This window comes from Tremella mesenterica, assembly GCF_000271645.1.
Source record: "Tremella mesenterica DSM 1558 unplaced genomic scaffold TREMEscaffold_12, whole genome shotgun sequence".
NCBI lineage: Eukaryota > Fungi > Basidiomycota > Tremellomycetes > Tremellales > Tremellaceae > Tremella > Tremella mesenterica.
In genome coordinates, this window is record NW_006711236.1 from 316,486 (window position 1) to 338,688 (window position 22,203).

General features: G+C 45.6%; 6 protein-coding genes across 6 annotated transcripts in view; 2 read left to right on the top strand and 4 right to left on the bottom strand.

Moving 5' to 3' along the window:
* TREMEDRAFT_64814 (uncharacterized protein) overlaps nt 1-3,003 on the bottom strand; it is a gene marked incomplete at both ends in the record, with an annotated part of 3,214 nt that extends 211 nt beyond the window's left edge. Inside the window, 4 exons of the mRNA XM_007007037.1 lie at nt 6-622; nt 673-2,412; nt 2,690-2,749; nt 2,944-3,003. Of these exons, the coding sequence (XP_007007099.1) occupies nt 6-622; nt 673-2,412; nt 2,690-2,749; nt 2,944-3,003 (2,477 nt within the window). The remainder of the gene's footprint in view (nt 1-5; nt 623-672; nt 2,413-2,689; nt 2,750-2,943) is intronic.
* Nucleotides 3,004-4,473: 1,470 nt separating this feature from the next.
* TREMEDRAFT_34176 (uncharacterized protein) lies at nt 4,474-8,095 on the top strand (the record flags this gene model as incomplete). Its single annotated transcript, XM_007006920.1, has 12 exons — nt 4,474-4,748; nt 4,796-4,815; nt 5,053-5,178; nt 5,367-5,461; nt 5,601-5,803; nt 5,980-6,024; nt 6,194-6,391; nt 6,559-6,733; nt 6,875-7,020; nt 7,256-7,403; nt 7,528-7,620; nt 7,829-8,095. 12 exons carry the CDS (start codon nt 4,474-4,476, stop codon nt 8,093-8,095), a joined length of 1,791 nt encoding a protein of 596 aa, XP_007006982.1.
* A 4,368-nt stretch (nt 8,096-12,463) lies between these two features.
* On the bottom strand, nt 12,464-15,968 carry TREMEDRAFT_64817 (uncharacterized protein; the record flags this gene model as incomplete). Its single annotated transcript, XM_007007038.1, has 9 exons — nt 12,464-12,637; nt 12,659-12,663; nt 12,793-12,938; nt 13,210-13,551; nt 13,596-13,643; nt 13,690-13,776; nt 13,821-15,441; nt 15,490-15,768; nt 15,866-15,968. 9 exons carry the CDS (start codon nt 15,966-15,968, stop codon nt 12,464-12,466), a joined length of 2,805 nt encoding a protein of 934 aa, XP_007007100.1.
* A 385-nt stretch (nt 15,969-16,353) lies between these two features.
* Nucleotides 16,354-18,138, bottom strand: TREMEDRAFT_72282 (uncharacterized protein). The gene is made up of 6 exons (XM_007007155.1): nt 17,949-18,138; nt 17,719-17,894; nt 17,100-17,607; nt 16,931-17,052; nt 16,765-16,873; nt 16,354-16,703 (listed from the first exon to the last, which is right to left on the bottom strand). The coding sequence occupies exons 1-6, from the start codon at nt 18,079-18,081 to the stop codon at nt 16,417-16,419; spliced, it is 1,335 nt and encodes a 444-aa protein (XP_007007217.1). The 5' UTR covers nt 18,082-18,138; the 3' UTR covers nt 16,354-16,416.
* A 272-nt stretch (nt 18,139-18,410) lies between these two features.
* TREMEDRAFT_74619 (uncharacterized protein) lies at nt 18,411-20,203 on the top strand (the record flags this gene model as incomplete). The annotated part of the gene is made up of 7 exons (XM_007007156.1): nt 18,411-18,461; nt 18,509-18,588; nt 18,735-18,946; nt 18,988-19,012; nt 19,092-19,147; nt 19,209-20,018; nt 20,077-20,203. Exons 1-7 carry the CDS (start codon nt 18,434-18,436, stop codon nt 20,201-20,203), a joined length of 1,338 nt encoding a protein of 445 aa, XP_007007218.1. The 5' UTR covers nt 18,411-18,433.
* Nucleotides 20,204-20,337: 134 nt separating this feature from the next.
* TREMEDRAFT_34237 (uncharacterized protein) lies at nt 20,338-21,876 on the bottom strand (the record flags this gene model as incomplete). The annotated part of the gene is made up of 5 exons (XM_007006927.1): nt 20,338-20,398; nt 20,631-20,776; nt 20,927-21,153; nt 21,384-21,588; nt 21,634-21,876. 5 exons carry the CDS (start codon nt 21,874-21,876, stop codon nt 20,338-20,340), a joined length of 882 nt encoding a protein of 293 aa, XP_007006989.1.
* Nucleotides 21,877-22,203: the final 327 nt, after the last annotated feature.

Below are 22,203 nucleotides of genomic sequence, written 5' to 3' on the forward strand. Positions count from 1 at the left end.
CGGACGAGATACTCGGAGATATCATCGAGTCCGCATGGTCAATCTCCATGTGTGCATCAGATTCAAACGCCCATGGATTTGTCCAATCGTTTTCAGTCGATTGTGTGACCGATGGGAGTAATCGATCATAAGCTTCATCCATCCTTTCCATCTTCTCATCTAACTCTTCATCCTCATCTTCTGTCATACCATCATCAACATCCCTCTCAAGTAATTTTCGCAATTTGATAACTTCTTCCTTCACTTCCGGGGAATCCTCTTCTTCAATAAAACCCAAGATTGTTCCGTGTGTAATTCGATCATCGTGGAGGTGGGTACTTGAATGGATTGGATGAGAAGTGGTACTAATCGTGGAGGTATCGAGGGGAACAAGGGGAGCAAGAGGGGGATAAAGGTGTAACATGTTCCACGGTAAATCACCAGGAGGAAGAACGGACCACGAGAATTGTTTCGTATTCAGATCAACTCCTGAACATTTACTAATCGTTTTCGCTATTCGTTCAGAGGGATGCGGTGAGTCATGTAAAGAGAGGATTTGGTAAATATCGTCGACCGTTATTAACCCGTCATCGGAACAGCCCCTAGATCCTGGACGAGGAGTGTCATCCCGAGAATCGTTATCCTGTCACATTAGCCTCGTATCTTCTAGCTGAAGTACGAATAACAACTCACCCCGTCGAATCGAACAGAACTATCACTATCATCCTCAGGAGTCAGAGTGTGTGTTGATTTTCTGGAAGATGAATCACGAATTCTACCAGTAGAGAATTGTCGAGATTCCGCAAGGGTTATCGTATCGAACACCAGCCTCGTGAGGAATGCCTTTAATTCGAGGTACATCTTATTCAATGCTTCTGAACTTATTCCCTGAGTGTCGGATAATACCAACAATTCTCTCATTCTTGAAAAGTTAAAAACATCCCAACCTTTTCCTATAATCCAATCCATCGCATGCCGATCGCTCAACTTCTCTCTGTCCGTTTTGCCCAACATTGACCGCTCACTTCTTCCATCATCTCCATCTTCCTTTAATTCATCCTGAACCTCATCTTCGGCCCCGTCCAATCTAGGTTCACTGTCCACCGACACTTCACTGGAGATTTGAGGTTTGGTCGATGGTTTGGGTAAGCCGAGAGATCGAGATCTCGCACGGGCTTCGATTTCCTTACTGTAATCTTTCTTCGGACGCTTTTCCCTCAGAGCAAAAATGATATCAGCTCCTCCTTCATTCTTGATTTGTTCTTCTGACATGCCTTCATTGAGAAGTAACTTGGTACGATATCGTTCACGATTTTGTTTCTTATTCTGTAAGAAATGCAATTGAGTTTTTTCCTCTGATGTTCTGTTATTTTTCGGAATGGAATTCAACCTGATGATCTCTGCGGTTTCATGGGCGATCTTATCTTTCTTCGCTTTCCTTGGACCTATCTCGTCATCATCGATTTGTTCAGGCCCCTCGATTTGCTCTTGATTCTTTTCGAACGATGAGTGATTTGACTTCGTGTTGATATCTGAAAAAGGGGGAAGTGCAATATCTCGACGAGATGATCGTTGTGAAAGCCATGTCGACCAAGAAGGAACCATAATCCCATCTATCAATTCCAACTTTTCTCTAGTCATCTCCCTTGTCCAATCTTCCATCCCCCACTTAATATCTAATTGACTTTGTAACTCGGTTTTCCTAAGTTTTGTCCAATTCCATCCATTCTCTTTTATGCTCTTCTTAGCTGTCGTCTCCACCGCATACCCCTCTTTCAGTCTATCTTCCTTTTTCTGAGCTTCCCATTCACCTCTCTCATATTCCATCGCCAGTCCCTCTACCTCTTCCGCTAGTCTCTCCTCCAAATCGATCTCATCTTGAGGTATTTCCCGTGCAGAAGGGGCTAATCCAGAACGCCAAACTCTTCCTCTTTTCAAAGATCCCTTTTCATGATGTCTCGCTAGTCGTTTTAACCGTCTTGCGCCTTGAGACAGATAGTCGAGATACCATAACACTTCTGATTCGGTCTTTCCGATATCTTCAGCTATGAGAGCGGGACGATATCGAGAATGTCTAGAAAGAGATGAGAAGAATGAGCGTTTCTCTGCTGATGACCACGCGGTAAAGGTAGGACCGATGAGGGATGACTGGATATGATTTGAGTGCGCACGAAGGTAAGGGTTGGAGAGAGCAGATTGTGCGAGACGGGAGGAGTTGATATGAGCGTCGAGATGAGAGATGTAGGATTCGATCAGGTTTGTATCTTGATTCTGAGGATCTGAATATAGGTCTTCATCGGTAGATAGACGATGCGTAGTGGGGCGAGGTAGGGCCACATGGGGGGAAGAGGATGAGCTGGAGGATCCGGATGAGGAAGACTCAGGGAGCTTTCGTTTTCGTTTCTTCGTAGTGTAGAGAGGTTCAGTGCTCATCTTTTTGTTATATCACGCTCTCCATTCTACCATTTGCATTATAGTGACGGTTTAGACATGCTGCCAAGTTGCGAAAAAACGAGTACATTCAACTAAGTCAACACCGAGTACTTAGTGCCAACTTTTTCAGAACCGAGTTCCGACGGAAGTTACCCAGACGACGACCGTGGGAAAATTAACTTACCTCAACCGTGCTATGTAGAATACTCTGCATCCGGCCACACCATCTTTCCTTTTGATAACCATACGCAGTCACTCGCCATCATAAACGACTCACATGACCCGCAAGAAACACATGATTCCGGAAATGTTGACGGGTATGTCCAAATCGGACGACCTGGTCCGTCTCAAGTCAAAAAATGAACGACAAAGTCACGCGAAGCGATGATCACTCGAAACAATCGTCGTACAAATGCCAAATTGAGTTCTCTGTGGACATTGAGAACGGTATACTGATATCCGTCCCTGTGTAATCACTCGTACGACTTCGTATGACATGCATCGCATAGCTTTTAAAACTGACATACTCACCTTCTGACGTCGGACCCACCAAGATGTATAAGAGATGATCATATCTGAGAGGAAAATCATCAAGTCATTCCTCTCCTTCTTCCTCACACAGCTCAAACCTTACGAGCAAACCACTGAAGCCGACACACTGGCACCCCCACATTCTTTTGATTGTACGACTTTCACGACATCCATAACGAACAACCTTGACGACCAACATCGATACGAATCATATCTTCTCACTCATCGAACACTACTTAACGACTACTCTTCCCTCCACAACAACCAATCTCGCTCTCTCTATTCTACTCTTCTCTTTACCTTGTCTTATCCCTAACATATCCTCTCCGACTCTACCTTTAAAGTAACATTTATCCGACAACTCACTTTGATCAATCAACCCCGGTCAACTGCTCCTAACCCCTCTCAACCCTTACACTCACACAATGCTCGTCTTCTCATTCCTCATGCTCCTCACCCCTCTTCTTGCTCAAGCGGCTATCGCCCCCAAACCTTCCACTTCCCCAACTTACGCCAGACGAGCCATCTACCCTCAACCTACATCCCTCGAATCAATCCGAGATCCCGAACTCCTCTCTGCCTTCGTAAAGCCCCTTCACCATCTCGACACCCTAGAAGAGCGTCGATCCCGGGCAACTAAACATAAGATCAGAAATGATCTCGGTCACGACGCCGACTTACTCCCCGTCTCCAATGCTGAGCGTATCGTCAGAGGTTTACCACTGAAACCTCCTACTCGAAAATCCAAACCCACCGACGCTATAAACTCGGAATCGGAGAATGAAATGGAGTCGAAAGATGAAGAGGAGAAGTTAATGGATGGGTGGATACCTGTTCGTAGGTCTTTATTTGGAGAACAGGTAGGAGAGGCAAGTAAATAGGATGGATTAGGTATTGTATTTGGGAGGTATCAAACATGTTTCAAAACAAAAGTCTCTATCCCTTCCCCCTAACTCATCTGATTCGCTCTCTTCTACACTCAAGCTCGTCCACCTAACACTCGCTCTTTGACGATTCACCTCTCAACTAAAAAGTTCCCCATTTGCTCACTTCCTATTCTTGCCAATCTATACTCGACTCAAACTCATCTCTCGCTCGTCACCCTTTGACTCAACTCTTCATGATGTAACGACTCTCCTGTGAACATAATGGACAATGTAACAAATAGTATCTTGTAGTAAAACCACGGACAATCCCTCATCCTCATCTCACACGATCATCTCTCCTCTACCGCATCATGCCACCCGCAGCCACCATGACTCACACCAACCAGTACATTCATGTACAATCACGATACATCAACACATTAGGACAATCTCTACCATCATCTTGTAGCATGCTTGTAGAACCAATCTTGTAACATGCATATCACAGCTTTGGCCCTTTGGGCTCATCTTGATAATATGTAAGTATGTATCAGTACGATGACGTAACGTGAAGCATTTCTGAAAAGTTGACTCCGATCGAAAACTCATCTCCCTCCCTCACTCCATTCCTTCCCCTATCTCTTCTCTCATTCCTCCTCTTGTCATGTTCCCTCTCTCTACACCTGGTCCTAGTCGGATCTATGCGGCAACGAGACATCTGCACAGATCGAAACTATTCAAATCTGTGGGAAGAGAAGCACGCTTCGATCGACTTCACCCCAGACAGGTCAGATCCTCTTCCACACGAACTTTTCCCAGAGTCACCCGATGGGGTAAACGTATAGGTATCGGGCTCAGTATCGGAGGTGTAGGGTATCTGTTGGACAAAGATTTCAATGCCAGTGCCATTTCGAGGAGTTTGCGGACTGCGGCGGTAGGGTGAGTCCTCTAATCCGGAGAGATCGGGAGGGAGGCTAATGAGGGAGAGTTATATGTACTGTTGATTGTGAGTTCTTCATTTTGACCGTTATCTACACCCGCCATATCAGTCATATCTTCTTTCTTCCATTTGTGTTCTCTTTTGTGGCCTTTCTTCCAATCTGTCTTGTGACAATCTTTCGTGTGTACGAAATCGAGGACTCTGAAGTAGACATGAAGACTGGAGTCTAAGGGAGGATCACATCGGTTATCAAGTGTGAAATTCGAATGGGACACATGAGTAGGGTTCGATGCTGAGTCACAGATAAAATCAACTTCTCTCCAAGTAAAGCAGAAGCTATCGATGCTCTTCATGAACGTGTAGCCAAACGACTTCGATGGGTTGTGGATGTGAATCAGGGATTGTATCTCAAATTGGGACAGGCATTGGGTGAGTTACAATCATCTAGCCATCTTGATCATAACGGTCTCCTGATTTTAAGATGAATATTTACGTACCTTATCATCTTTACTCTTCTGGGTCTTCACTGCATTTCTTTGTTTAATTGACTTCATGCCAAAACGTAGGGTCGAAACCGTCTGCAGCTGAACGTCGAATGGCATCGAGCTGACTTTTAGGGCTTCAAGCCGCTCTTTTGCCCAAGCCGTATAGAGAAGCCTTTGGACATGTTTTTGATCGAGCTCCATCTGTTCCGTATTCTGAAGTCGAAGGAGTGAGTCCTTCCCACTGTGACCGTTATTCAACCTCGGCACAAAACCTTCCCTCTCGGCTTGATGTCTCCGTTCCTCAGCTATCTCGATGATAAGAGTGAAGTTTGTTCCTTTGTCGAGTAGTAACAAACCTGATCACAGGTGTTTCGACGTGATCTTTCTCTCTCACCGACTGACGTTTTTTCTTCTTTCTCTCATGAACCCCTCGCCTCCGCCTCCATTGCTCAAGTACACAAAGCGACTCTCAAACCGTCAGAAGGAGAGACCGAGGGGAGGATAGTAGCTGTCAAAGTACAGAAACCGGCGATTGAGAAACAGATGGAATGGGATTTGATGTCGTATAGGTAGGTTGCACGTCCATTTCACCTTGAACCAACTCTGCAGATTTCAGTGTGCCTCCTCTCTCGCCGTTCATGTCATCAACCACCTTCATGATCATCTGTCTTGATAAATCGTTACGATAAATGCTATGTGTTTGTTGTAGTATGTCGCCTGTTGAAGAGCAGAAACTGATGGGAAGATCATTAATGTGGTTGATGGAGAAATTGTTCGATCTACCCAGTGAGTTCCTACATCTACAGATTGTAATTTCCAACGCCCCTCTCGTCGTTCAGGCAAGAACGCTGCTTGACCTCCTATACTTCATATGTTTATTCGTAAAAAGAAGTGCTGACCAGAAGCATATTTCGTGTGAGTATGTGTTTGACTAACGATGTGGTCGTACTCACCCCCAGCGCGAAATACGTCTCTACCCAGATGCGCGCAGAGGTATCATTCATTCACGAAGCCTCTAACGCCCGTCGGTGTGCCGAACTCCTGGCTCAAACACCAGAATTAAGAGAGGATGTGTATGTTCCTAGAGTGTATGGTAAAAGCGAGGGATGCGTGGAGAGTGATAGGATCATGGTCATGGAATGGATTGATGGTTGTCGGTGAGTTCCAGTATCAGATCACTTGTCGAATTGACTGTTCGCTTTCTACAAATTTATCTCCCCGATGATCCCAGCCTGTCCTCCCTGAGCCTTCTGTGGCTCCTCGATGGCTCGCGTGGACGTCATGTAGAGTTTTGTGAAGCCATCCAGAAGGACTAACATCTCAGACTGAACGACAAAGCTCAACTCGAAGCATGGAAATTGAACCTTCGCGAAGTCATGGACCTAGCCATCTCCACCATGTCCGCCATGACCTTTTCATGGGGTTTTGTACATTGTGATCCTCATCCAGGTAACATACTTGTTCGACCTCATCCTACCAAACGTGGAAAACCACAGATTGTGAGTTTTCGTCGGTGCTCACTCATCAATCGTCACCATTCTCAGTTGTATTCGCTACGATAAGCAAGAATTGCTCCTCGTGGCGAAGTTATATACTATCAGCTGGACTGAGGGTGTTTGTTAAAGATTCGCTGACGATAGATTTTGATCGACCATGGTTTGTACATCCCTCTTCCTGAGAAGTTCAGACAAGATTATTGTACCCTTTGGCGATCATTGTTCGTGCTGGATGTGCCTAAGATAGAAGAGATTGCGAGAGGATGGGGGATTGCATTAGATGCCAACATGTCAGTTGTCCCTGGTTTCCGCAGATCACTAGGCCATCAACTCTGTCCCCACATGCTCAAGATCCACAACCTGCCTTTGATGATTTCTTTGCCCCTATGCTCTCTTCATTTGCCTCATGTAGATAACGTCACTCCCTCACTCGACATACCTATCATATGTGACGGTTTCTTTTGCGCCTTCTTTGATAATCTATCATCCGTGTTGTCACAACTGGAAGACAGACTGATTCCCCAGGTTTGCATCCGCTATCCTTCTAAGACCATTTCAAGTGGTCAAAAACAAGTCTGTCATTTCTGAAAAACCTTTGTCGGCTTATGAACAACAAGTAGAGTTGAAAAGACGTTTCAAAACGATGTTGGAAAATGAAGCTTTGATTCCTCGTGTGAGTCGTCTGTCCTTCCTCCTGCCCCGCCACCTCACAATTCCACGTTATGCCAACTTCCCGAGCGGTGTACATCCTCTTGTCCATATAGCGTGCGCAAGACAATCATAGATTGACCATACAGGAAATCATCTTTCTCACTCGATGTCAACGTATGATGCAAGCCAATAACCAAATACTCGGTTCACCCAGTGCCAGAGTCAACCTTACTGCCAAGGTGAGTCAATATCTCCCCCTCTCTCCCTCTCTCCTCCCCTCCCGCACCCTCTCTGTCTTCCCCTTTCTCCCCATCATCAATCAAATTCACTTCATAACGCTCGATAATTCAGCTAGACAATATGATCAGCTATTTCTAGGTCGGGCAAGTTGTTTCCGTTGGAACATGTATCAATCATGTTGGTAAATTCAATCACTAACCATAATAGTGGGCAGCGAAAAGTTACACCGCTCTTTCCTCCCGGTCTATCTATTCCGTCGGGCTATCAAAGTGGCTCAAAGATCGTTTGAACAATGCGCTATTCACTTTCACCCTTTCATTAGTGGATCTGGCATTTTGGTTCACCAGGGCCAAACAACGATTCTCACCTTGGAGTAATGGGGAAGGATGGGAAGATCGTCTACAAGCTCAATTAGGAACTATGGCAAGGGAAGAATTCGGGATAGAAATTGATGATACTGTTTTCATTGGATAGGCTCTATTCTTGGGTCAAATCATCGTCTCTTATTTCCTCCTCACCATTTTAAAGATTTACACCATTTCCTTCAATCTTTTTCTGACACTCCATTCCTCCGCGTTCCCCTCTCTTGCTCACGGAAAATCAAGCTTTCAAAGTCACGGTCACTCAGGCTAGGAAAGTTCGGATGGAATGTATCGGGGTTACAGTATCCATTTCGATGTCTAGACGAGAAGAACGACCATTCGACAGTTTCCAGTATATGATACCCACCAAAGCATAGATGAAAAATATTCCACATTGAATCACTTAGGATCTACTTCACTTTACAAGAAATGTTGTGTCATCATGCATCATCATATAAATCTACAAACTAATGAGATCCCCTTCACAAGCAGCACAACAAAACATGATTTCATCACCGAATTGTTTCTCCAACCCTTTCACCTTTTCTCCTGATTTATCCATTATCATCTCATTCGTATTGATTTCCTCTACTAACGAGTCCATTCTACTGGGAATATGTCTGGGTTCCATCCTGGCTTTCAAAGCTGATAAACTGATTTGACGTTTATGTCTCACGCTAGGTGGTAAAGCAGCGTCTAACTTTCTATTATCTCTTAATCCTAATCCTTGAGTTGAAACATTTCGAGAAGTTGGAAAACGTCCATCATCATCATCATTATCAATTTCGGATGAGATGAAATATCCTTTTGTACTTGGTGATTTTATATTCCGATCGGATTTATGGTATAAAAGTTGTAAATCTGATAATTGTTTTGAGAGTATTTTGACACGTGTTTCTGATGCTTGAAGAGAAGATTCGAGTGAATGTAATTTCGAAGAATCTATCAAATGACCATTTTGTTGAGACATATTCGTATTCGTATTCGTAGATCGTTCTTTCGTTTCATCTGAAGATTTGATCGTTTGTATTTGTGTTTGTATTGACGTTTCTTGAAATTTCTTCAATTCAATTCGTATTCGTTCATTTTCTTTTCGATATTTATCACATTCTTCCCGCAAAGCATCCAGTTCATATGTCTGGTTTCCAATAGAATCTTTTAACCCCTTGATAATTTCATCCAATTCCATTCTAGTTGATTCCCATGATTTCGATTTCGTTTTCCAACTTTCAACTTCATTAACCAAATCAACTTTCTCTTCTTGAGTTATCATTACTTTCCCTCTTACTTCTTCTAATTGTTTTATTAATTCAGCATTTTCTTCTTGTAACGCTATTCTTTTCTTCTCTGTCACATCAATACGTTTATTCGTTCCTTCTACCAACCCCTTGACCCTCTCTAGTTCCCCTTTGACTTTCTCCGATTCTTTCTCGGCATTCTTCAACGTAACTTGACATTTCAAAAGATCTTCGCTGGTCTTCCCATGAGCAGATTGTAGAGTCTCGTGTACGGTTTGTAATTCCGATTGGGACTGTTTCAATGATGTATGTTCCGTCACAAGTTCTTCGTATGTCGTATTGAGTGTTGAAAGGGAATTTTTAACCTCTTGTAGTTCCGAGAGGGCGGAAGAAGAACTTTTCTTCATATCTTCCAATTCCTCAATCATCTTCTCCAAACGAGTCTCCACACTAGATTTATCTTGTCTCAATCTAGTTACTTCACTTTCTAAACCACTTTCTCTTTCTCTAGATCTTTCTAATGCTTTCTCTACTTCTTCCATCCTTTCTCTATCCTTCACTCTTTCTTCTTCTTTACCTTTCGTCACTTCATCCTTTTCTCTCATCAAAACAGACTTTTCTTCCCTTAAAACACCCAATTCTTCACGTACCTCCTCAAGTTCACGTTCCATCACAGCAGATTGAGCTTCGTGAGATCTTGCATCTGATAATTGTGCTTGTAGAGAAGAAACTTCTTCTTCTAGTTGACTGATCAACGTCCGACCCTCATCGAGCAACTTCGAATCCGCCTTAGCGGAGGATAAAGATGTTTCAAGAGTTGATATTCTAGCTTGAAGCTCGGATCTTTCAGAAATGAGAAGAGAGACGGTTTGTTGTAGTGTGGAGAGTGTTTCTGCGTCTGGGGATATTGATGAGGATCTTTGTTTTGATGGGAGTGGAATTACTGCTACCGGTTCGTCCTCGGTCTGTCGGGCTTCCTCTTGGGTAACTTTCGACTCTGTGATTGAAAATGGAGGAGATGTGCTCGCAATGACGGATGAATCTGATTGAGTGGGTAGGGTTTTCATAGGTTGAGCAGGAGTTTCGAGTATGGGAGCAGGTGGAAGAGAGGGCGTTTTGACGTCTTCAGGTCGATCTTCTATACTGAGACTTGTACGAGTCGAGGGAACCACGGGGTCTGCAGTGCTGAGAGAAGGCGATGAAGGAGTTTTGTTATCGGTAATTTTTGCCTTCTCTTTTTGTCGTTTAGCCAGCTGAACATTAGCACATAGCTTTTCGAGTCGATACCCATATTGACAGCTCCCTGGACGATGAGGTATTTGTGGAAAAGGGAAGAAAGCGGAGAGAGCGTTTGATATCAGACTATAACGTATACCTTGAATTATGAGAACAATGAGAATGGTTGTGGGAGAAACATTTGAGCGTAAAATGGGAAGTCGCCGATGAAGCAGGCAGAAGAAGGTAAGGAAGGAGTTTTAGAAAAGTAGCCTACCAAAGCTTTCGCACGAGCTGCTTTTGCTTTTCTCTCAGCATCGGGGTTGGACATGACGTTGATGTTCCAGAGGATAGTAACAATCCGGCTATGGGTCACAAGGGGGAGATGGAAGAGGTGAAGAGTACATAGATCGATGTATGAGTTGAGAGAGAACTCGGTTGAACGTGGATGTCTCAAAGTGATTAACGTGGCAATGTGGCAGTGTGGCGATGTGGCAGTGTTTGGCTGCCTGGGCACGGAACCTGCAGCTGTGGTACTCAGTTGTCACGGCCGTCAAATAACTTCTCTCTAACGGACCGACGGTCCATGAACCTCGGCTAACTTGACACTTCAGGCTTGATGTCTCACCCAACCAGGAGGGTGCAGATGTCGAAAGGAGTGTAACTACCGCGTACTTTGACATAGTGACTCTGACTAGGGGTTTTTACTGATGGCAATGTATCTCAATTTGAATGTAGCTATCTCTATCAATCTTTCACTACTGACAACAATCAAGGGAACTTCAGTGATCTTCTCAGCTGATATTATCCACTCCTCCTAGATGTTCACCCAACCCTATCGCGCTTAGGCGTACCTCAACACACTTCATCCAACTTCCCCGGTCCCCGGCCGTCCTTCTCCTCCCTTCGACTAACCCCGCCTAACATCGCCGCACTTCGGGTCCCATTGTCCCTACTTAGCCTAACTCCGTCTGACTTCGCCGTACTTCTGCTTCCATTGTCCCTGGTCTCCCCCTAGCTCCGCCTAACTTCGCCGCACTTCGGTGTCCTTATGCTCCAGACCCCTGTACACCTTATTCTCCCGTTGTACTTCGCCGTAGCTGGTCTCAGATGTCCTAAGTTACGTGTAGGGTGAAGAAGTTAAGACATTATAGGGGTTTTGATGGTCAAAGGAGGGTTGTTGATGGTGGGATATTCGAGGTGTCACGACGTAGTTCGTGACAAGACTATAAGTCGATGAGATCAAGGGGCAAAAGATTTACTAAGTGACAAGAAAATACATTCAACAAGACATCTACCAAAAGGGGCTATTTCTATACACTAAAAAGGGAGCGGAGTGATACCAAAATCTATGGAGTAAAGATGAAAAATATTATGAGGAAGAAGAGCAAAGGAAGACGAAGAAAGATTGAGGGACACAGAGATGAGAAAAAGTACTTACTGGAGGATGAAGAATTAGCAACTAGGTATAAACGGAGAGCAGGGTGGTCCGTAGCGGGAAAGATAAGATGGGGACGGGAACGGGAAAAGGGGAGTACGACTCTGAGTACAACTCTAAGGAACCCGTCCTGTGTAGTCGTGATCCTGACACGTTTGAGCCTCTCGTAGGAAATGCTGATCCGGCGCGCCTTCAAGGAAGAAGGTATGGGAGGCTAAGCTGCTTGTACATCTTTGACCTCATCAGATAACGACAGCTAGGTAGGAAGATATCTCTTTCGGGAGCCCATTTCCTCGTGAGTACCGGTCGTGACATATTGAATCGATTGAACACGTTGACCGGGTCTCACCACAAATGTCATGAATGCAGTAAGGGACCTGCATCATAACGTTCTCGCAAAAAGGCTCAATACTGGACATCTGCCTGGTAGATGTTAAGTTCCCTTATAAGGGGTAGTCAGTTCCTGACAACAAACCAAGGTATCCATGGTCATTTCCGTACTGATCTCAAACACCTTCAGACGGATACAAATAACTCTCTTTGACAGTGTGATCCGCAGGTATCTGTTAAGGACCCAGCCGGAGACATTCTACTCCGGAGTCGCACGGTTCAAAACACCCCTCTTGGACCCAGCTGGAGAGCCACTCTGGAGGTGCCCAGACCCAGCCAGAGTTATCAATGCTAGTCTTGCCGAAGTACTATTCTCCTCAATAAGTATACTTAGTTGACCCTTCTTCCCATCAATGGCACATTGTAGCCCGCTCTGAAATTAGTCTGAACCTACAACCCCTGCAACAGTTGCTCCACAATTATATAAACATTGAAGACATTGGCCCAAGAGGCATGGTGTATTGGTGATGAGGAACAGGTTCAGTTGAGTCAGAGTTGAAAACAATATCATGGGGAAACATCACTCACATGTAAGGGTGTTCAGATCATATGTATCTAGTCTGCTGCATCTGTTCGTGCCCTCCTCATCTTCCCGGTGTTGAGACTCTCTGGCTGGGTCCGTCCAGGGTCGGGTCTGATCAGGTCCGTGTAGCTCCGGACCTGTCCGTCTCCGGCTGTGTCCCTAACATATCTACTTTCATCTGACCCTCCTTGCCCCGCCCTCTCAAATCGAGTACATCATTTCTTGAGGGGTAGTATGTGATACATAGACAAATTCCTATTGGAACCACTCATTCACTTTCTGAATTCTTCATTACAATATGTCTACCTGTCCGCAGCCATTACACCATAATATACCCTCTTCTCTCTCCATATCCTCATTGGATTCTTCCCCATAAGTTATCCTTCAGACTTGAACGCATACATGCATACCTTCATACTTACCGTGCAGTCCTGCCACTATAGTCTGAAAGCATTGTAGTTCCATACGGGACGTATTCCTTCGGTGTCTTTGGCGCTCTGCACCAACGTTCCGTTGCCGGTGACCAAAACCATTCTGTTCTTTGTCTATCTACATACGATGTTGAGCGATTCCAATACCGCCAGTTCTGCAGCGGTGATTCCTGATGCAGGTCCCCAAGCTTTGGCCCGAGAAGCTGCCTCTCCAACATTTCCTCAATGTTACTATCTTTGTCGAACACGTCGAAGAGTTCCACGGGTTTCTTGGATGTTTCGTGATCTCCCGCAGGAAGCTCCTGTGTCCGGGCATCGGTCCCTGTAGGCCCCCTATAAGATCAGCACATATATCTACCCGATGTGAAAGAACTCACGTTCTTTGGTTGACTGATGAGATTTGTGTGGTAGTCGCAGGTACGGTTCTAGACTTATCAGCCGTCTGTTGCCTTTTCATGAATGAGCACTGACGGTTCCGTAGCTACTCCCGTGGTCCCTCCGTTTTTTAATATACCTGGTGGCCTTCTATATCCCCTTGGAGGTGTTGGAGGTCGGTAACTGATTATATTAGCAAAAACTCTCTATGACAAACATCTACTCACGGTAGTCTGACGCTGTATGATTCATCCGTCAACGTCTCACTGTCCGCATCATTCACTGTAGTCGTTCTTGTCTTCTTAAACGTTGACGCAATCTTTCTTAGCGTCTTTTTAAACGCGCCCTCGGTGCGTGCAGTCGGTACTGTAGCAGTAGGCTGATTTGTAGTTCCACGAGTTTCCCGGTTTTTTGGCCTCGACTTTCGTAACTTCGCCCGTGCCCGCTTGAAAAAATTCGTACTTGTGTTGTCATCCTTAGTGTTGTCACCTCGGGTGATGTAACGGTCATCGATCACAGGTTGGACAGGAGGTGGATTCCGCTTACCTCTGGTCGGAGGTGTCGTAGTCACCTGAGTATTTGGCGTGGATGTAACGCGAGGATCACTTATGGTCGCACCTCCTCCAATACCAGCAGTGGGGACAGTTGTGGAATGAGCGATTGGAGGGTTTACGATGATAGTTGGGGGAATGTATGAAACACCTGTATCTGTGGGCTTTACAGTTGGTAAAGTGGCTGTATATGCAGGGGCAGGAGTTGAAGGGGAAACGGTTTCAGCTGTTCGAGTGGGAGACGCCCGACGTGCTCCGGAGGGACCTAGTGTCTCTTCCGGGGCAAAACTAACCCTAGGGTTCTTACCCAGTCCTGTAGTATTGTCATTGCGTAATGCTTCTTGCATTCGTGTCATATCAGACCAGATATGTCTGACCATTCCCAGAATATCATGAGGCATCTCGCTCTCGAAGGCTATCATATGCCCCATCAGCGTCTTACACCTTGTCCCTTCATATTGCTCAAACTCATGGGTAGATTCATCCACACAATCGAGAAAGTGTGCCCAGTCAGTGAAGCGTTCAGCGTTGTGGGGATCCTGTAGTAGTGTCATCATTGCCCTCTCTTCTCGTGTCATGAGCCCGTATCGATTACTTGTTGGTGAGGATTGCTCGGCACACATGTCTTGAGCTGTTTCTGCAAGTTTCTCTGCCAGTGTTTCAGGCACAAAGACCATCTTGTACCCTAGTGCGTCACGGGGGAGACTATCGAACGGATAATCTCGTCTCGATCTATACTCGGGTGCGGAGCTTCTGTTTCGAGGTGGCAGAGATTGAGTGTGACGTCGGTTGGTCGGGCGATGGTGTCGGTTGCGCTTGGAGTGTGAATATCTGGGGTTCGTCGTTGAACGAGGGACTTGTTCATTTAGCGAAGACGATTGTGTAGAGGACGTCCGAGAATCAGAATCGAATACATCCGATCTTCTACGCCTAGACGGTCTCTTCAACCCTCTTGTTCTTGATGTAGGGCCCGTGGACTGTCGTGTTCGCCGTTGTCGTGTAGACTTTGGATCAGGTGGATTTTTTAGCGAAGACGATTGTGTAGAGGACGTCCGAGAATCAGAATCGAATACATCCGATCTTCTACGCCTAGACGGTTTCTTCGACCCTCTTTTTCTTGATCTATGACCTGTGGACTGTCGTGTTTGCCGTCGTGGTGTAGACTTTGGATCAGGTGGATTTTCAAGGAGCTCTGCCCATCTTACCCAATCCCAACCCTCACTTTCGTCCTCATTCATGTGAGACCTTTCGGAAGCTCTGTTGGTGCTCAAGTTTGGCGGCACAGGGACGAACTTCTCTGATTGATCAGTGGGACTTCTCAAGGTATCTGATTTCGACGGCTCACGAGAGTTTGGCTCGGTGTGCAATGTTTCTTCAGATGATCGATCTTCCGTGTCATCAACCACCGTTTCATCATCGGATCCCTGGTTCCCCTCCACCTCTTCCACTGACGGTTGCACTGTGCTTTCCACTGTGGGCTCATCACGAGATTTCCGAGTTTTGTAAGTGAAGTCGAGGGCTCCATCTTTATCTCCAGCTCTGACATTCAGGATTGCGCCCCCCATGTCGATGGACACTTCATTGTTGCGAGGGAGTTTGAATCTGAGGGAGTTTTGAGGGATTGCTATACTTAGCGCATTGTAGTGATAATATAAACGATTGTTACTCCGCGGAGGTGGTACTGAAACAATGTGGGGCGCAAGTTGTAGAGGAACACTCACAAGGTTTTGTAAATTCGTCCTCATTGAGTGTCGAACGTGTGGTTCTACTCGGTATGGTTCTACTCCGTGTGGTTGTGGACCTCCTATTACGTGAAGACTTCATTTTCTCCCGCTGAATTTGGGTGTTGATTGCGACGTTGGACGAAGAAGAGAAGGGGACAAAGTTTCGCCTTGATCGGCTTGGATAGACGAAACACGGCGGAGTAGGGGGCGCCGTCGAGAACGGGGACGATCCTTTGATGTTCTAGAAGTTTCTCAAGATGATGTTTCGTTATCTTGAAAGGGTAATTCTATAGCACTGCTTGTTATAAGATACAGAGGCCAGACTCTTTAATCCTTTTTTAGCTCGACGTTTGAGATATCGCGGTCCATATGTATAATTGTGACTCGACAATGCGTATTCGTGTTGAGACCATCAAAAGGATACATGTCGGAAATTCGATGAGTAGATCAGGGGTGTTTTTCAAATTTAAAGACCTGAGTCAAAAGAGCCGACAAGTTTGCATGACAACCAAATACACGAAAGACGTACAAGATAAAACTCTGAACACTCAATAACCGTCTAGTTCAGGAGGTGGACCTTCGACGTCCGGATTTCCTTCCAACTGTCCTTTGTATCTCAGTCTAGTGGCAGTACGAATCCTATCCTCCCACTCGCGGAACCATTCTCCCTCTTTCCTACCAAGCAAATAGTGGATACCTTGAGGACCCGGACGAAGGACTGCGAAACGCGGAACCTCTGGATGTTCCTTGAGTATCTCGGGGAGACGACGTTGAGCGGCCTCGAGGGATTCGTTGGGGAAGGTTGAGGGTAAAGGAGGGTAACATTTCATAGAATCTGGGGGTCAGCCTAAACTTTCGGATAATGCACATGGGGATCTAGTCGGAGACAGACTTACACTGAATGGAAGTAGGACCCCACTTAGCTCCACCACGAGGATGGAGACGTTTGAATAACAGTATGAAAGGGTAAATCATGAAAGCCCAGCATAAGACGAATACCCAAAACTGGTTCATCAGATTTCGTGCACTACGTGACCTCCATAAGACAATGAGAATTCTCACTTTGTCGAGAGCTTTACTCAGAACGTTGTCTGGACGGACAATGATGACATTACCCTCCGTCTCAAACTCGACACGTAGATCATTCGACTGATACCCGGTCGATTGTATGGCAGTCTTGATTGCTAGACCTGTCAGCCTCATCATCGACTAGAGAGTCATGTTCGCGCACCAGTGCCAAGACCTTCGAAATCCCAACCCCATATACCCTTGACCATTTGAAACTCCTTCAGTATGCCGGGATCTGCGCAATAGGCCTCGCACCAATCTTTTAGAGCCCGATGTTCGTAGGCTTCTTTGATCAAATCAGGGTCCGTTTCGGCCTCGAATCGCTCACGCAAGGAGACGAGATTCTGACCTGCCGGGGTATCTTTGTGCTTGTCCCAGAATTCAGAGTGTTCCCACATATTAGCGAATGAGGGGAGACCCTTGAGCATTCGAAACACTGCCCACTGGGTCCATAAAGCTCGCTCGGACGAAGTGACCGAACGCCCTACGTCGGTGAAAGATGAGATATTTAAAGAGGCATACTCGTGACCCGGGCTACGGGGTTTGGGTGCAAATAGAGCAGCATAGGAAGGATTATAAGTCCCACGATGCACAGGAACGTGGGGACGGACATTGGGCATTTGTATATTGTAGTGGTTGTTTTCGTGCTTGATCGCGGAGGTCAGGTTAATCTATGATATCAGCAAGAGTGAAATCAGAACACATGAAGTGAACACAGATATTATGATAGTGGAGAGAGAACGAGTGGTGGGGATGGTTGAGTATCGAGGAAGTCAACTCACCCAAAAATCGAAATCGATAATCCTATCCGGCTCTCCTTTCTTCCTTTGTCTGGGGTTGCCATCGTTGGTCACATACTCATCCCGATCCGCAATCTCGGTATGCGCGCCGATGCAATGAACCTTAATCGGTGGGATCTGGAAAGCTTGATGAAGGAAGAAGTCATACAAGATCCGAGCTATTCGACATCAGCCTTTGGTGTGGAATGTTGACATCCGTGGGAATTACTCACGATCCGAAAGTCTAGCATCATGTGTTACCAACGCACTAGATCCAACCTTTTCCATGGAGGTGGCAGTAGCCAGAGGGGAAAGTCTCTTCTCAAGTATCTCCCCGTTGGGTACGCGAGAGAAGAGATGGGCCATATGAGAAGGAGTGACGAATGGTTCAGTCGTGCCGGAAGAACCGGCGGAGGTAGTGGCAATGTCATCGTAAGACGGGGGAGCTTCGAGCGCTTCCTGGGAATGAGAAGGAGAAGGGGGACTCTTGATATCGGTCGTCATCCTGATAGGGTGGCGGGTTAGCCAAAATGAGAGTGGGGATGAAAGAGGAGGTGGAGGAGGGGGGGAGGAGCGGTGCACAGATCTCTTGGTCATGAGCGGCGATATCCGCTGAACACCAAGTCACGTGACATCTTTATAGACCAGGCGCTGACGTCTCGTTCTCGTTGGCTATCTCCCAACGCATTCCTTCTCTTAAGCTTGCTAGATTTGGGTCATGCCCGGCCTTCAACCTACTCAGCAGGGTGAGTCTCTACGTGAGGGCATGTATTCGGAGGATCTCACAAAATAGATATCGATCAATTCGTGTCTATAACCCAAGCCAAGCCTGAGGACGCGAAGCACTTTCTGTCCGCAGGTACCACGTTGGAAGTAAGTCTGTCCTTCCCCTCCCTTTCTTCTCTTATGACTTCATGACCTCATCTGTCTCTAACCTTTACCGCGTTGGTCTGAATTTTTGCCTCTCCATGGGGCAGAGGTTGTCTTTTTGTCGAAAACGTCCCACATTGATTCCACAGGGTGCTATTGAAGATTACTTTGCCGCTCAGGTAGAAGACGAACCACCAATGTCTGACACGCCACCCGTTCAAGCGGTCGAATCACCTCTACCTACCCCCGCTGCCGTTACCGGTGCCAGAACATTGGGAGGTGAAGTGGTGGAATCGGAATTGCCCCCTGGATGGGGTGAGCCTCCTAGGCGAATGAGTACACTCACTGAACTCACTGCTCCGTCAGTCGTTTCTTGTCCCTCTGACCTTACTTACTTGATAGGCGACCAGGTTCTGCTCCTCAGAATGTGAGTAAATATCGTACCAGACTCATTGACTATGTCATCCACATTTTTCCATTACTATGATCGAAGTTAACGACCATAGGAAGACGACGAAGTTCCGAAACCCGGTGAAACCCTTTACGCAGGTGGAGAAAAGAGGTAAGTCCGAAATACCAGAATTGAAATCATCTCTCAACATTCATCGTAGCTGATTTTTTAGTGGATTAGCCATTCAAAACCCTGATAGAGGTACAAACTCTCGTCGTATCGTTGATGATATTCTTCGTCAAGCGGCCGATAATACCCCTTCTGCGGTTGCTGCAAGATCCAACGATATCCCTTCTACAGCATTCGGAGGACGTGGTAACGTCCTAGGAACAGAAGATGATCCTATCCCTCCCGGCAGTCCCATCCCTCCCCCTCCATCATCTTCTGGAGGTTTACCAAGTGGTGTAGTGGGTATTCAACCACAACAAGGTAGAGGAGAAGGAGAAGTTCAAACTCGTCGATTGACATTTTGGAAAGATGGGTTTAGTATTGAAAATGGTCCTCTTCATCGATATGATGATCCTGGTGCAAGAGATCTTCTAGAGACTATTCAAGCTGGTCGAGCACCATTATCTTTGTTTAATGTCAAATATAATCAACCTTTACAATTGGAGGTTGAACAGAAGACTGGAGAAAATTACGTTCCGCCACCTAAACTACCTATGAAACCATTTGAAGGAGGTGGGAATAGGTTAGGAAGTCCAGTTCCTCAAGTCGAATCCAGTGTGGGACCTAGAGGAGGAATATTGGAAAGTCAAAATCATATGCCAGGTAGTTTTACTACCTCAAGTATCTCAGGAGCTAGCACGAGTTCAAGTACGAGTGGAGTTGGAATCGGAACGGGAACGATACCTACCAAATTTTCGGTGGATGAAAGTAAACCTACTACAAACGTTCAGTTGAGATTAGCAGATGGGACTAGGTTGGTAGTCAAAGTGAATTTGACAAGTACCGTCGGAGATCTAAGGGGTTTTGTCATTGCGTAAGTGCTCTTTCAATAAGTAAACATCGAGAAAAACTGACTCGGCTGATGTTAACAGTTCTCGATCGGATAATAGACGATTCGTTTTACAAACGACTTTCCCGAATCGCGAATTGACCGATTTAGATGAGACGGTAGAGAGTGCGAAATTGCAGAATGCAGTGGTGGTGCAACGTTACGTTTAAGTACACTAGGGTTGTAGACTACATGTTCATATCAAGAAGGGTATGAGATGAATGAAGTCATGTTTACAATGTTGTTCAAAACACCAACGGTTGGCCGTTTGAAATAATTCAATAAGGTCAAAACCAAGAACATGTCATATGGAAAAGGCCCCTTGTTTTGAATGTCCGAATCGATCGTTTAACCCTTTTGCATCCCTGATGATCAATATATATCTCAATAACTCAGTGGGTGTGGTGTATTGATATGAAGTGACACCACCCGACTCCCTGGTCGAAGACATACGAAGAAAAGGACGGTCGCGAAGGTAGATCAGGGAAGGAGAGAAGAGGGACGGATACCACATAACCTGATGCACACAAAGAATCAAATTCGAGCAAGGTTTCAAGAAAGCATGGAAGATGATCAGCCGATTAATGGGTCACTCACTTGATCTTCTGTGCGCGTTCACTTTCACTCAATAACCTCCCTCCTACTCCAAGCATCTTCTCTCTATCCCAAATGACCGGATGTTCTTCTTCTTTCTTTGGTTTCTTGGAATGTTGTTCCATCAAAGATGGACCTCGTATTTCTTTCTATCCTTCTCAGCCTTGATCTCTTTCACTCTTCAAGCCTTCCCACGCAGATCCAACATGGGACTAATGCATGTTCATGATTTTCCCATTTAGGCAAATGAGGAAATGAGAATGAATACAACATGGTATGAGGACATAAGATGAACTCACATTATGTCTTTTAATCTCTTCTGCAACTTCCTCATCTCTTCTTCTTTTCCTCACATCTTCCCCTGCTCCACCAGGAACATGTACCGGATCCCGTTTACGTTGAACACCAGCAAGTTCATCTTGTTCCCTCTGTATCCGTTCAGCAGGAGTTTCAGTCCATGTTGTATCCACTTCTGTGATTTTAGAAGATCTATTAAATGTCGTAGGACGTTTACGAAGTGGGTCGACTGAAGGTCAGATTTTCCCTTTTCCCACTATTAATTCCCCCTCTGCCGTCCCAAGTCAATTATCACATCCCTGAACTCAGGAGACGGTGATAGATCAGTGTTTGATGTCCCAACGGATATACTGACACTTTTTTCATGATTCACGACTTGTCATACCTGTAAAAGTTTGCGAGTTTCACTTCACATTTGATTGGGAAGGATCAAGAGAAAAGATAAATTATTTGACTTACCAGAAGCTAGAACCCCAGATGTTGGAGGAACTAACATCCATTCTTCCCTTTTTGGTTTTTTAGGTTTATCATCATCTTCCAAAGCTTCATTCCTTCTTTTTTCTCTTTCCAAAAACTCTTCCACTGCACTTTTCTCCACTCCAGGTGTGTGATCAGGTTTAGGACCTATCTCATCGTCGTCGTCTTCATCGTCCGTTTCCCTTCTCTGCTCTCTTTGTTGAGGTCTCCGATTATTGTTATTAGAATCAACATCAAGAGATGGTCGAGATGGTCCTATAGGCCCTATAGATGGTTTAGATGATGATGATGATCGAGAAGGACCAATGGAAGGATAGGAAGTAGGTCCATATGAATCTTCATTTTCTTTCGAAAGGGCGTTCCGAGCAGCTAAAAGATGAGGAGGTAGACTTGGACCATAATCATCTTCATCTTCATCTCCTGACTCCGACGTAGGACGAGCGAGGTGAGGTGGGAGGGTAGGTCCTATAGGCATGTTGTCAATATGTATGAGAAGTGATGAATAGAGAGGGTGGATGTCGAAGGGAGGGAGCCATGTGGCAATGTGGCAAAGTGGCGGTTTCGACAATGTGGCACTTTTGGTCCATGGCGACGACTGGTGACGACGACGTAAAGATGAATCTCCGACCACGGGCAATGCATAGATTGAGTTTCAAACTTTGAAGAAAAGTTTGAAAGGAGAGAAAAGGCAATGAAGAAGAATGGAAGACGGACACAAAGGTGGAGGATTCTTTCTCACACTCTACTTTCACCTCTACAAATTTACCCTCTCCCTCAACTATTATCTTCTCTTCTTCATTTC

Excerpts from the sequence above, each read along its gene's own strand:
- TREMEDRAFT_72282 (XM_007007155.1), bottom strand. The coding sequence starts at position 18,081 with ATGGCCCATCTCTTCTCTCGCGTACCCAACGGGGAGATACTTGAGAAG. Across the intron at positions 17,895-17,948 it reads TGATGCTAGACTTTCGGATC|CTCGGATCTTGTATGACTTC; the intron begins GTGAGTAATTCC and ends GATGTCGAATAG. Across the intron at positions 16,704-16,764 it reads GGGTCCTACTTCCATTCAGT|ATTCTATGAAATGTTACCCT; the intron begins GTAAGTCTGTCT and ends GCTGACCCCCAG.